The 14,805-nt window shown below is 37.7% G+C and overlaps 1 protein-coding gene across 1 annotated transcript; it reads right to left on the bottom strand.

Moving 5' to 3' along the window:
• Window positions 1–5,205: 5,205 nt before the first annotated feature.
• Window positions 5,206–10,118, bottom strand: LOC104944307 (contactin-5-like). The gene is made up of 2 exons (XM_010769826.1): window positions 10,018–10,118; window positions 5,206–5,489 (listed from the first exon to the last, which is right to left on the bottom strand). Exons 1-2 carry the CDS (start codon window positions 10,043–10,045, stop codon window positions 5,206–5,208), a joined length of 312 nt encoding a protein of 103 aa, XP_010768128.1. The 5' UTR covers window positions 10,046–10,118.
• Between the last annotated feature and the right edge of the window lie 4,687 nt (window positions 10,119–14,805).

Genomic DNA, 14,805 nt, shown 5'->3' with positions numbered 1-14,805 from the left:
AATCCCAAAATTAAAGTTAAATCCCAGGTCAAATGTACGTTGGAAGGTCTTGAACATGTTATCTTCAGTGATGGTAATGTTATCTTAAATGTTTGTTTCCTTGTATCGTGTCTTAATATTTGTACTTGTTTGATGTTACAAATGGAGCTGCTGTGATGCAAGACAAACGTTTTCTAGTATCGTATTGTTTAGTTAGAGCTGGTTAATAGGGTCAACATCTTTGCTGTAGGCCATTTTGTAAAGCCTGTTTTTGTATACACCTTGGCAAATAAAACAGTACTGAAAATTCACACAAAGGTTTCAAGTGAAATTATCGGTGCGTGTCACAATATCTCATTAATTAAATAATATATGTTATCACAATATGATACAGTTGAATGAGGATGAATTATCATGTTGAATTGTTGCAAAGCACTTTGTAGTCAAATCAGTTAGAAAATGCAGTCATGTTAGCCATACTCTGTGTAGCTAAGAAATGGTGGATAAACAAGCCTCATAAAAAAACCATAAGGATGTTGAATTAACAAACATTCCCCCAGACAACAGGGAAAAGGAGTGTATTGTCCTCATAAATGAGTGAGTCACTCCACAGTTCCCAAACACATTGAGAAGTGATAACGTGTTATCAGTGTTGCTTAGCGCCACTATGACTAACACCTCGGCTCTAAGTCACAGCTAGAGGACAAGTTTTCTTTGTTTATTCTTCTGTATGTTGAGGCGGCTATTAATATCCATTTGCAACAACGATAAGTCAGATGGCATTGAGCAAATTTGGAGTAACAAAATAAAACACCTTCATCTGGGATGTAATTACTACTATCGCTCTTATTAAATTGGAGTTTGCCTTATGAATATTACATGAGCATTTTACTCTTTACAGAGGCATTTTAAATGTACACACCATTATTGCATGTGAGCACGACTGGTGAACAAACTGCTAACCCCAGCACCTTCCTGAATTCACAACTAAACATATCAGAGCGTTAGCAGTGCCCGACACATACACCGAAACGCACATGATCAGCAAGACAAATGACCAGAATGACATTTGAGAAACTATAATTACTGCCCCTACGTGTACCTGCCACCTTTTATGTGACAGCAGGAAAGAAGGAGTGGGGGTATTGAGTTGTGGCCCACTTTGTATGGGAAAAGAGTTTTATGATATTTGTTCCAAATAACTTTTCAATTTCAATCTCATTCTCAACATTTATAGCTCCAAAGAAGCCCTTCCCACATGATGAATTTGCAATATTTCACAGGATCATGCCATAGTATATTCAATATCATATTCAGTGTCAGTGGCTGGACCTGACAGGATCGAAATAAATATTGCCATGGCCTGCTGAGCTAAAACATTAACAGCAAATTTTATGTTCCAGTATAATTTATTAATCACATGGAAATTACATTTTTATATTGCTTTGTTGTTCTGCAAAGCGATCAAAACAGAGTAAAATGCCTTTTTTTAAATGTATTTCCTGCGACAGCAAGGTTATAGAATGGGAAAAGTGTGTTTTTACGAGTCTCTGAAATAGTCTCAGGCCATTTTCTGAGACACAGATAACTTTTGAAACTTTTTAAGAAAACCAGGCTGTTATCGAAAATGTTGACTTGCTTTTCATTATTCATAATAAATGCAATCATACTCTTTTATATAATGAGGGTGAACTTAAATCAACCTGAATTCTTAACCGGTTTTAATATGAGTTGGTGTTTTAATTATGCTTATTTCAATTGTAACGTCCACATGCGCATACTGTATCTCTATGATTGTCTTTGTGAAGCCTGTCATTGTCTATATGTGTATACAGAATTGTGTTTATCTGTGTGAGTAAATAATTACGGAATTATCTTTTTTTTACTTTATGCTGCAACAGGATGACTAACTACTTCTGTATAAGCTATGCTTTCTGCCCTCGAGCTTCTACACATGTGTTTTTTTTTTTGGATGTGTAAACTGTCTAATTGTGAAATAGTAGAATACATAAAAAAATATATAAAAAAGCACTTTGTTTGCTTTTCAAAATACTTTATACAGTATTTGAAAAAACAACAAATGTGTCGTGCTGTCATTTCTTCAGAACAGTGGTGTGTACCGCAATCGGAAACTGAAGGAGTGCTAATACACAAACATATCGTTTACTGCATAATGTTCCTTTAACTAATAAAATCAGATCTCCCTGTCCAAGAGTAGACTTGTAATGGGTAAATAACAACTTTGTTTTAATTTTCCATCTCCATACATTTGAATTGGTTGCAGCCTGTTGCTGGACAGCTGGATTGGTTTCCTCTTTGTAATTGGATTGTCACGACCATGTTGATGTACTCAATGGGGCCCTAAAGGCAGAGATCCTCCATCTGCACGGCAACAGCAATGCAGCCATGTTTCATACCAGGAACATGATTCACATTACACAGAAGGTTGTGATAAACCATTCAATCTCTAATAATGTGATTTATTTTTGTATTGATTTTTGTTGATTCGATTTGTGATGATTAGATTCCTTGGGGTTAATCTAGGTAACATGTCGTGTTTGGAGTTGCTGCATCTTTTCAATGCACACAATCCATTAAGCCATTCTTTACCATAACAGTGTTGTATTCACAGCTGGTGCTCTGAGGATAGCAGAGTGTGAACACTCAGGGTAAAGGACAATGAGATGTTTTGACTACAACACTAAGAATATGTTGGCGAGTAAATAATCATGCTGACATCCAATATGGCTCTGGGCCTATATCTTCAATACAAATCTATAGTGTAGTACTGAAAACATGCCCATATGGAGATGACATGTGTCTGCAAATATTATGTTCCACTGATTTCTCCGTCGGTGTGGAGAGGGAAAATATCTCATGATAACGATAACACTACGAGTACTGCAGTCCAATTGGAAGATTAACCATGTATCTGTGTGTGTAGTACCAACAAGGAGCCTGCATGTTTTTGCCAAGATCAATTAAATATACTCACACACAATGAATTAAGAATTGTAGTCATAGATGGATACTTCATATAGTTTACTTCTCCAAAAACAGTCCTTATGTAACTCAGATTTAGTGGTGTTAACTCCATGTATTAAATGACCTGTCAATCAAATTAATTTACATTTACAGTGTTCAAAATCTTCTACGATGATATGGTTTAATGTAATGTCTCTATAACTATACACATCTGAAAATAGCATGCCTGATTATATAAATATTAATTTAGTACACTAAGCCTTTTTTGTCTCCTATGTCAATTAAATGGAATGCAAAATTAATATGAAACCCTAAATTAAATTAGGGAGAATAAACTAATATATATTTTCAGCTATACATTGTAGATGGCGTAAATATCTCTATATTCCATCACTTTATTATTCCATTAACAGATTATAAATATCATATTGCATTATCCCAAAGCCCTAATTAAGTTTGCATTCAAATATTTGTTTAATAAACAATTGCCATCAAAAGCATTGTCTCTTCTTAACAGTCTTATAATGAGAAATAGTGACCATTTTATAATCATGTATTTAAAACAATAGCTTATGTGAGCCACGTCACTATGAGTGAAACTGCAGGCAAACATAATGTTAACAGTGAAAACCACTCCTGAATGATTAAACTCTAGAAAATATCAGATTATTTATGCAATTTCCTACACAGCAATTTCGTTTCATTTTTTTCTGATTTAGAGCCATTTCAAAGTCACTGATATCCACAGGAATATTATGCACCTCCTTCTATCCACCCAAAGCAGATAAATCAAAGGAAGCGTGTTGCTGAGATGAATTGTATATCTGCTTTAAAACAGTGCATTAGCGCAGAGTTAGGTGCTTAGCTCCACTCGGCTCAAGGTGGATTGTGAATTGACGATCAATGGCTTCCAGCAGGGCATAATGGAGCCCAGATGCTTCTTTTGATTAAGAGAGTCAGGGTAGGAGCTGACAGTGGTGAGCCGCACACACATCCAGCTTGAACTGTCTGCTGTGTAATAATCACTCAATTTTACTGAGGAACAGATTGCAGATTGTCTGATTGGTCGGACTCCAAAGTCTGAGGGGTGCACACAGAGCAGGACCATTTTGGTGTCTGCTGTGAGGTGTGCCAATGCAATTTTCAGCATTTTAGACCCAACATAGAAGCCTGCTGAACATCATGAGATTTGCAGACGCCAAGGCATTTTCTGGCATAGTGGACCTACAGCTGTAGAGATTTGATTTGGCCCTGTTGTGATGCAGGTGAGTCTGGCGTCCTTCAGCCCAACATCATGGCCACATTATGGAAGGAAAACCAAATATGTATGCTGTAAGTTCTTGTTCCATCACTTATCGTTGAAAAAATGAACAGAAAACACATTTTTGTTAGCTATTAACAACATTAAAATGCTGATAGCAGACGGACCACATGCTGTTCTGACTGTATTGCATCCCCGTTCATGAGAGACGCAAACCAATTTAGCATGGTTATGTGGTCAGTATTATGTGTGTCTCTGAGGGCCATTTCATACAAGGTTATGCAAATACAGAGTGGGAATCGTGCTAGGAGGGATGTAATCCTTATGAGGTGAATGTGTGTTGCGGCATTTGGAACAAACCTGGTTCCAGAGGCCCTTCCACAGCTTCACTGGGGATGTAATCTCAGTGGCTCTTTGAAACATTGACAATGACAGGCACCTGTGTGATGTGATGGACGTCTCTCTGTGTAGTCAGATGTAAGAGAGCCTGTAGGTGAAATCCACACCTGTATCCGACAAACAGCTCCACGGCATGGCTCCTGAGAGGCTAGTATAAAAAAGCGAAATCCCATCCACAGCAAGGGCCATTGATTCAGTTAATTTTATGCCGGAAAATGATTTCCCCGACGGGCAGTTTCGCCAAAGCACATTGCGAGTGAAGAAGGCTCCCCACACTAATGTTAAAGCATTGCTCACTATCTATTTACCGTGTGTATGGAATTCATAACATCCTCCACTAACATGAGGCTCAGCGAAATGCAGAAGACCGTCCCACGTTTATAAATCTGATCAGACACTTTTTTTTTTTATCCAAATGCATTCTAACACAATAAAATGCACCAGCCGAATACAAAATATGCTTTTAGATTTTCATCTGTGCTAAACAAGTTTAGAGAGAAGAAGCATTGTAATAGATCTAAAAATAAATACAAAAACGAAATCATACTTTTAAATGAAAAGTGCAGCATTTTCCGCGTGGATTATCCAATACAATCCATTAGATTTGTCCGCCTAGGGCATTTATACAAATCAGGGCCCATGGTGCGTGAGAGTGCCTCACCGTCGGTTTTCAGAGTTAGAGGCGTTGGAGGGCTCAGAACCCTGGCATTCGTCACCGTGTTCTTCACCAGACAGATGTAACTTCCCACATCAGAGGGTTGCACCTTGGAGATGTACAGGTTTCCCGTGTCCTGGGAGATGAAGCGCCGACTGTCCTCAGCAACAAACGAGGGGAACTCATTAAACACCCAGCTGTACATGATCTCTGTAAAAGTAAGTGGAGAACGTACGGATTAGAAATGAAAAATAACCTTTATTTGTGGTTGTATTAAGTGTTTTCATACTCTTCTATGCATTTAATTATTTAGCATATAATCTCTAGTGACTTTAGAAAATGCAATAATACACCTTTCATGGCATCTAAGATCACCTGACCCCACATAGGTCAGTAGTTTGAGGTAAGGTTATTATTTCATAGACTTCTTTACAATCTTACTGCGTTTATTAAGCAGTGGAGTCGCTCCCTGATGAATAATAAAGTGTGAGGAATGCAAGAGTGAACTCTGAACTTGAGCAGTCAGAGATCAAAAGTAGTCAAACTAGTCCGTCCTTGAGGATTTAATAAGAGGTGGAAATTACATGCAATGCTGAATAGTACATGCATTGTCTAAGCATTCAACTTTAACTGGCAAGACTTCACTGCAAAACAAATCTGATTGATATAGCATGTTGAATATTGCCATGTTATGAAGTATAGTTAGGGTTTTCACATCCATTAAAGTAGAATACACTATATTGTATGTTAACTGCAAAACACTATGAACATTTTTAGAAGCTGATAATTCAGCAAAGCCATGTTTATCACTGCTCGAAATGTATGAATAATCTTTAAAAGAAGTAATGAGTATGGGATTTGCAAAGGATCAGCTTTTCTTCAGCATGCAATGAGTGTATACAAAGTCAAGGAAACAAATAAAGAGGTCCCTGAAGGTGAACAAAAAACAATTATACAGGGCTTTAATGAGCCTGGTATTTGCAGCTCAGTTATGTAATGAATGGATGTACCATTGAATAGGTAAAACTGAGATTCAGGGTGAAATGATTTCAGTAAGCAGCAAAAATAAAGCACAGAAAATAGTTCTGACTTTATAGCCAAAACTTTTTAGACTACCGGTAGTTATAAAAGGTAACTGCCTCTAGGTTGAGTTTTTATTATTGTATTCATGACTAACAGCATGTTATAGAGGCAAATTGAATTGCTGATCCATAGGCAGCACAGATGTGCTTATGTTTTTGCTTTACAATGCTTGCTGCTACACACATTAAGTTTTTTGAAACAAAATGTGGGTTTGCAGAAAGATGGCTATAAAAAAAAGAGCCAGAAATCGTTGGTGGTTAAGTGACCCTGAATAGGATATAAGTGGGTAATTAAATAGATGGATGGATCAATGCAATATGATGAAGATAGTGTAGACTTTCTGTTTTATTTCCCGTCTGTTCTGCAAAGCCCTACACAGCCACATCCACCATTTTACATATCAAAAATACTCTTAAAGTCAGGAATAAGTTAATCTGTTCAATATTTTACAACTCTTTGATTTCAAATTCATAATCTATCTGGTCAGGAGGACAATTTGAAGGCATGTCTTCTTTAGATTATCAATTTCTATTCTCAATTATAACTAACTGATGTTTAATGAGGGCTCAAAGTCAGTGACGCAATGAGGTTGAAATCTGAATCAAATTCAGGATCCTTTTACATTTAGTGTAAGTCAATAGATGCATTTGCAAAATCAGCATCCTTTGCTTAAAGAGGCCCTATTTTTTTGGTGTACCTTTCCTCTGGAGCAGGGGTGTCAAACTCAAGGCCCGGGGGCCAAATCCGGCCGTGACTTCATTTTATGTGGCCCCTCAAGAGCTTGCAAAGAATAATACGTTTATTATACGGTTACATGCCACTTTATATAAGCACGTTGCCCATAAACTACTTGTCCCACAATGCACCTCAAATTTGAATTTTTTTCTCAGAATTTGACTTTTTTTCTTCTAAATATACCTTTTTTGTTATAGTTGTTTTTCCAAATGTAACTTTTTTTTCCAAATGTCACTTCTTTTAAAAAAAAAAAGTCACTTTTTTTTTCTTTCAAAATGTCACTTTTTTTTTAATTCAAATTTCGCTTTTCGTTTTCTTCTCCAGAATTTGGCTTTTCTTTTTAAATCATTTTGTGAAATTCTCAATGAAGAGACTTGCAATTATTTTCCCTAGACTTCTGCTTTCAGACGTAGTTAATTATGAAGTCATTACCCTATCCGATAATAATCCAATGCAGAGGAAAATAATGTAATGTAACACATTATTTTATATATATGTATTTTTATATAGTCTTAAAATTACAACCGGCACTTTGAGTGCAGCCATAATGCTGATGTGGCCCGCGATGAAGTTTGACTCCCCTGCTCTAGAGTCTATATAGGATGTTGTGAACGTAAATAGTCTGTAAAGGCTGGAATCCTAAAGTTCCCTCAGGAGGGAGTTTGTCTCTCACACACTCCCCCCTTCTTGACACAACATGCAATCATGAAAGCTGAAAACGAGCATAATAATCTAATGAGAGGGAAGCAGGGATTGAGGATTGAGGATTGTAGTTAAAACAGATAATGTTAAAATATATATAGAATAATAAATGATTTTTTTTGGGGAGAATAACAATTATCAATGACACCAGGGGCCCAATAGGTTTTGTTGAAACTACTTTAGTGTCATAAAAGTAAAATACTATTTACCAAAGACACATAAAAAGTGATTACGAGCGTTCGAAGCCATGAAATAGAAAATATTACACTGTTCACATCCCAATGATTCCACATTATTTTCACTCATGAGACCTATCTAATTTAAGTGGCATTTTAATGTCTTTGAATCCTCCCACAACCAATTGTACCCAAGCATTGTTTAACGCTCCCTCTACAATGTGAATTTCCATTGTGACACGGTCGGACTCACCTACGCATTCATCACACCGGCAAATGTTATGGCTGTGGCATTTTACTTAAATCATTTGTTTGCTGTTGGAGATCATTTTTCATTTTCATGTCAACGCTGAACAAATACATTATAATAGTACCTGTTTTGTGTATTTGAGCATCATATTTATACATGAGAAATAATAGGTAACAAAATGAAACCCTCACACCCTGTTGAGCATGCCTGCCATTCATCAATATGCATTACGTAAATATTCTACATATATGTCAAACCTGAACAAATCACTGTGACTTTCTGAGTGCAGTATGATTACTTAGGCCGCTGTTTGACAAGCTAAATGTAACACATTTGTATAGCTTTGATTGAAAAACCATCTAAACTGGTAAAATATGAACACTTATTTCTTAACAACCATGTCAGCCAAGGTTGCCTTGTAAAGTACTTTAGATTTTCCTGCTTTTAAACCTGAAATGCTTTTTATTCATCGAAAAACCAGACTTTAAGAGGAATAGGGAAGCTTCAGTACCCTTTGATAGCAATTTGTTAAAGTCACAATGTTATTAGATGGCAGTTATTCTGGGATTCAGGTGCCACAAGTGTCACTTTGTAGTAGTAGTGTACTGACTTTGGTTCATAAATAGTGATATGACAACCTCTCACAAAATGTTGTTATACTTCATCCAAGCAAAAGCAAGGATTTAAGTATTTCAATGACTCATCACAGTCCGTTTCTCACACTAGACTTTATATATTGAGGTCATTTCATGATATGATGTTGAATCGTATGATTCCTAAATGCAATGTTAGCAGTTGAATGATTATTTATATAACATATTCTGTATTGATCCCACAATCTAATCCCAGCAAGGTAACATGAGGGTCTCACAGTATGTAATTGACCCGTGGTCAATTTTACAGCATACAGCAGCAAGACTGTAACAAACCTTAAATGACAGAAAATCCTTATTTCCATTATACAGATCTCACTCCATAAAATAATATATATATATATATAGATAACATAATCATCTGCAGTGTTCGATTCCAATTTTATGTCAATCACATTTCCAACCTTGAAATGTGGGTAAAAAGCATGTACTGTATGTACTGTGGGTTGACCTTTTATTTAGTGTGAAAAATGTCATCCACGGTGAGCCAAAGCAACACCTGTGGTGTGATGGATGAAGAACTTTAAGGATGAGAACCATCTGTACTTCATTTTAATCCGTCAATCATGAATCATTCATCTTTATTCATCACATATATTGGTCAGTGAGCTTAAGGTTGAAAGCATGTTTTAAAAAAAGCATCCAGAAAGCAGAGCTGGAGAGCTGTTGGCAAACATTCCAGTGGGTGCAGTGCAGCGGTACGAGCTGATGCAAACAGAAAGCCTGGATGATTCATGGCTCACATAAGAGCCCACATTAGAGGACAACTGCAGAGTGGGATATTCTAGATATACCATTAAACAGTGATGCACTATGCTTTGTCTATGTGAAATAATTGGCTGTGCAACATTATTTTCATTTCTAATGATCCAGCACATTTGATTTCAGAGAATCCATGCCCTGGCTGTGTTGTCGCCATAACTCTGTTTTGGTCATAGCTCTCATTTGAACGACATGGATGAATATAAAAAGAGCAACATGAAAATGAAATACTAAATTATCAATAAGGGACCCAGGCTAAGTCAAATCTTTGCTCCTTGTTGATATTGAAATTGGGATGAATGGGTTTATGGACAAAGGCAGTGAAGAGAAAAAGCATGTGTTTTTCTTCTGGCTGGGACTGAAGGTCAACCTCTTACCTGGTGAATGAGGAGGAGGGGTACACATGAGGACCACCCCTTGGCCTTCACGCACAGAAACGCCACCTCTGGTTTTCCCACTGAAAGCCCCGAGATCTGGAACAGAACACAAAGACAATATTTCTCAGCAAAAATATATCACATTTAAAACATATGGTACAGTAAGTGATCGAACACAGAACCGGTTCTTGAATTGCCTTTACATGTGCAACAACCTAACGACATCAGTTGGTCTCGGACTGGTGCAATGACAGGGAGACAAAGGTATGATAAAAAGCTTCAATTCACAGCGCAAGTTGTTGTATACATATTTGTTCCAAAGGGAGGAACAATTGGCAATATGCTGAGCATTTGTCAACACAGTGTGCCTTAAAGGGCAGAAAGGTCTTGTTTCCCTACGTGTGAGGAACACATCCCCTCAACCCAGTAGTGTCACTGGTCCAACTCCTAAAGGTACAATTCTGTTTATTACAATAATGTCAGGGGCAATTGATAAAGGGTCAACATGCTGTTGTGTCCTTGGGCATAACAATTCACCCTCATTTGCTCCTGTGGGTATTGTCCACAGTATTCATTGTTACATGGTCTAATATATGTAATGAATGTAATGTGAGGCGCTTTTAGCATCTGGAAATGCGCTAAATAAATCTAATAAATTATTGTTATTAAATATTAAAGGAATCGATAAAAACATTTGTATACAAAAATTGCTCCCATCCCTAAACATAGGGAAACAGCCGATAACAGTCAACATTTGAGTTGGTAAGGATGATGTTTCCCTTTTTTTAGATTTAGAGAAGCTGTGTACTACATAAAAAGGGACTTTTATGCTTTTGGAATTACGTAGTCATCTTATTTATTCATTTCCTTTTCCCTTTAATTTATTTTGTATACTCTTCCAACAAATACCATTCTGCATTCTTTATTTTATCTTGTTCATTTTGTGACTACACATGAATGCGTTTTTGTATGCGTAGATGGAGAAGAGCATTGACAAAAGATGTGCTGACGTATCAGTGTTGGCTCGATAAAGAATATTGGAAACATTTTGAGTTGCTGGCACACAGAAAAAGCTTTTGTCTTCCATCTGATTCCCGATCACGTTCTCCCACACAGATGGTTGTGTTCGCTGCTTCTAGCGCTTGTCGCTGTACCAGCAACTCCTGATCCTCATGCACATAACGCACATCAACATTGTCCAATGTGAACATACCAAGAGACAATAGAGAAGCTTGGGCAGTCACACGAGAGAGGCATAAGAATGGTGTCTAAGTGGAAAAAAGGAGTTCGAAACTATCACATTCGATCAATGAAGTCATGCTCTGGACGCCAGATTTACTTTACTTAACCAAACATCTTTAATGGTTTCATTTTTGAATGTACTATTGTGACAGATTTAGTTTTCACCTTGTTTCTTTATCTGTGGAAATAGGGCAAAGCATGTTTAATCTGAAATCCCAGAACTGCAGCCTTTTAGACCCTGATACTGCCTGTTTCATTTCTAATTGAAGCGATGCCAACGTGTGGAAATGAAGCGACAGGCTGCTGACCCAGGGCGGGTCTCTGTGTCTTCACCACTTTCATATTATCACTTTGAGAGGCAGTGTTTACCACAACCTTGGAACAGTAGGATAATTATGCCTCCAAGCAACTTGTGAAACCTGCATTTTTCACTTAATTTATTTAGGCCTATTTTATGAGAATAATGGTTTGTATTATTTATCTACAAATGTACGACACTTTCAATTTCCTGTCAACGTGTGTTTTTCTTCCAAAAAATCAGTGTGTCGTTTTTGTAGACAGATAATGTAACTTAGAAAAATAAATTTGAATTGAGAAGTGTGAGACTGACCGTTGAGCGGCCCGACCAAGTAAGGAGGCAGAGAGTTCACATATATCCCGGTGTGGGCATTTACTTAATCATAGACACGTGACATGACACAGCCTCAATCTGACTTTCCATGTGAACACCATCACCAACCACAAGGCTCTCACCCCCACTGACAGGAAAACAGAGCCTAAATAGACCCAGACCAATCAAACCAACAAGACACAGGTGAGGGGGGAGGAGACAACACAGGGCACCAGGTGCACACAATCAGCAGCAACAGACATGGGGGAGTGATATGTCAACTTTACACAGTGGTAACTTGTACAATTAATACAACTTAACGTCATCTTTTATACACCCTCAACATATTATTTGCACCCTGATTATTCTCAACCGCTGTCATTCTTACACCAGCATATTTACTTTCGGCGCTCTCGCTAACTCCCCTATCTTTTCAGGCGGAGCCGAGGACCCGACCAGCACCTGCCAGACGACATTCCAATCAATACGGTTCAATCAGTTAATAAATACTACCTCGATAATTAGTATAAATTATGTGCAAATATGTAATGTCAAACTGTACTGTGCAATCAAGCTAATAAAGTGCAAAAGTTACCTTTGTCACAAGAAGAAAAAAAGCACACGATAATTACAATACTAAACTAAAGTTTACTTTAAAACCATTAAAAAAAGAATTACCTTAACCTTGTCAAAACAAGAGTGGAGGACGAGTAAATATTTCATGTGGTTCAATTGTTCAATGCACTCCCTCAGTAGACTCAACCAGGAGAGTAGCCTGTCATACAATCTGGATTTGAAGCCTTCACTCCACACAAGAAATCAATCCGCCATGCCGACCACTTCCTGTACTTGAGAGAAGGAATATCCAACACTGAACAGACAGATTATTAGCACTGGAGAGAGTACAATGCTAAAACACCACACAAAGCTAACATTCCTGTAATGCAAATGACTGTAGAGACCGATTCATTTAAATGTAACTTTGATTGATTGAACCTTTTATCTTAAATTGATTTACCACAGATTGGACTGTCAATGCAATGTTAGCTGCCTCCAATCAAACAGGGGGGGGTGTACCGAATTGTAATGCGTTTCGATATTGGACCTTGACAGCTTGGCCTGCTTCCTTGTGATACTCAATCCCATCATCTTGGCCCATTTGCTGTGTGTGACTAGTGCTGATGTATTTGTGCTAACAACCTGCCACCAGAGTATAGGGATGGAGAGCCGCTGATTGTGGCCATGTTCCCTATTGATTCACCAGCAGCTGTCAACACCCTGTCTTTCTGTGTCAGTGTGGCTACCATCTGCATCATATATTCCCTTTTTTATTTGCAGATCAATTACTGGACATTTTATTTTATAATTTGCAATTGTATTTATTACATATATTTTATGTATTTTATGATCATTTTAATTTATATACTTGCAATGTATGTGTTGTAAATGATTTGTTCTCTGTCATTGAGAATTGTGTAGTCATACAGTATGGAAATATGTGAAAGTCAAGTCAATATTTCTCTATGTGAATACTGTGATTATCATACTCTGTTATTGATGATGTAAATACATCCAGTTCAAATAATGTGCAGATCAATGATCTCTGTGCTGTTGCTTGAATGCATAAACAGACGAAAGGTGGGCTTAATTCATTTTTCACGTTCACACAGCGGTGATTTTGGCCGGCCGTCTTTCCTGCAACGGCAGTTTAAACTGTATTTCCTCCACACTGAGCTCTGATTGGTCAGCAGGCGTGGTGCTTTCGCTGAGTTGATCTCTTATCCTGGAACCTATCCTGCTTCGGAGGACAGACTAGGTTCCAGGATAAGTCACCATGGAGATCTACCCCGCTAAAAAGTGAACCAGCTTCGTAGTACCGGAAAGTTATCTTACTAAACGAAAATCCTGCTTCGTAGTATACCCCCCCCAGGTTAGGATGCAGGCTAAGAGATCAACTCAGTGAAAGCACTGCCTGCTGACCAATCAGAGCTCAGTGTGCGGAGTTTAAAGCGATCAAGTCATATTACAGGAGAAAGGAAATGCAGGAAAGACGGCCACCGACTGTGTGAACGTGAACGTTAATAGAATATCACCTCCCATCTTCAGAGCAATCTGACTATTATAACATTAGCGTTAAGAAAGCTTACTTAAATATCTGCCACAACATAAGTAACCGGATCATTAAGTACAGTCCGCGGCATATCACATCATAATGTATCATATATTTCCTTATCTGAGTCAGCTGAGCCATATCTGGCCGTGCAACACTCACAGTGTCACATACTGTATGCAGAAGTATTATTTTAAGCAACACATTAAGTTGACGAAACACTCGAGTCAAATGTAATTAAAGTCAGATTGTGTTTTAGACGGGGCAGTGATATCATAAACCTGTTAATGTACACATTCAAACACTTTTTCTTTTACCAGCTGTATTCACCTTGCAGGTGCAGACGACGCTGAAGTTGGCTTCCGATTCAGAGCATCCGATTCGGCAGTTAAGGGGAAAGTTAAGGGACATTTAATTTACAGCGCTGAATGAACAATCCTCCGTGTTTGTACCTCTTAAATCGCTGCATAGCCGATTTATTTGGACTAGATTATCCCAGAGAGTCTAAAGATTATTTATAACCCAGTTTGAGATTTGTGAAACCTTTATTCTATTTGTGAAAATACAAAAAAGGGAGATTTCAGTGCTTTTTTCACATGTAGACCACATTAGACCAGGTCCTGATCTAAAACCACTAGACCTAGACTCATCAAATCTGGACTGGATTATCCCAGAAGGTCTAAAGATTCTTTATAACACAGTTTCAGATTTGTGAAACCTTTATTCTATTTGTGAAAATACAAACAAGGGAGATTTCAGTGCTTTTTTCGCATCTTGACCACATTAGATCAGGTTCTGATCTAAAACCACTATACCTAGACTCATC

This window comes from Notothenia coriiceps, unplaced genomic scaffold, assembly GCF_000735185.1.
Source record: "Notothenia coriiceps isolate Sejong01 unplaced genomic scaffold, NC01 NC01_scaffold00007866, whole genome shotgun sequence".
NCBI classification, from domain to species: Eukaryota; Metazoa; Chordata; class Actinopteri; order Perciformes; family Nototheniidae; genus Notothenia; species Notothenia coriiceps.
Note: the sequence above shows the minus strand (reverse complement) of the source record. Positions and strands in the feature narration are given on the sequence as shown.

What these genes read in the sequence shown, in the direction of transcription:
- LOC104944307 (XM_010769826.1), bottom strand. Translation starts at nt 10,045, where the DNA reads ATGTGTACCCCTCCTCCTCATTCACCAG. An exon ending in CCCTCCTCCTCATTCACCAG is followed by an intron (nt 5,490 to 10,017) that starts GTAAGAGGTTGA and finishes TTACTTTTACAG; the next exon opens with AGATCATGTACAGCTGGGTG.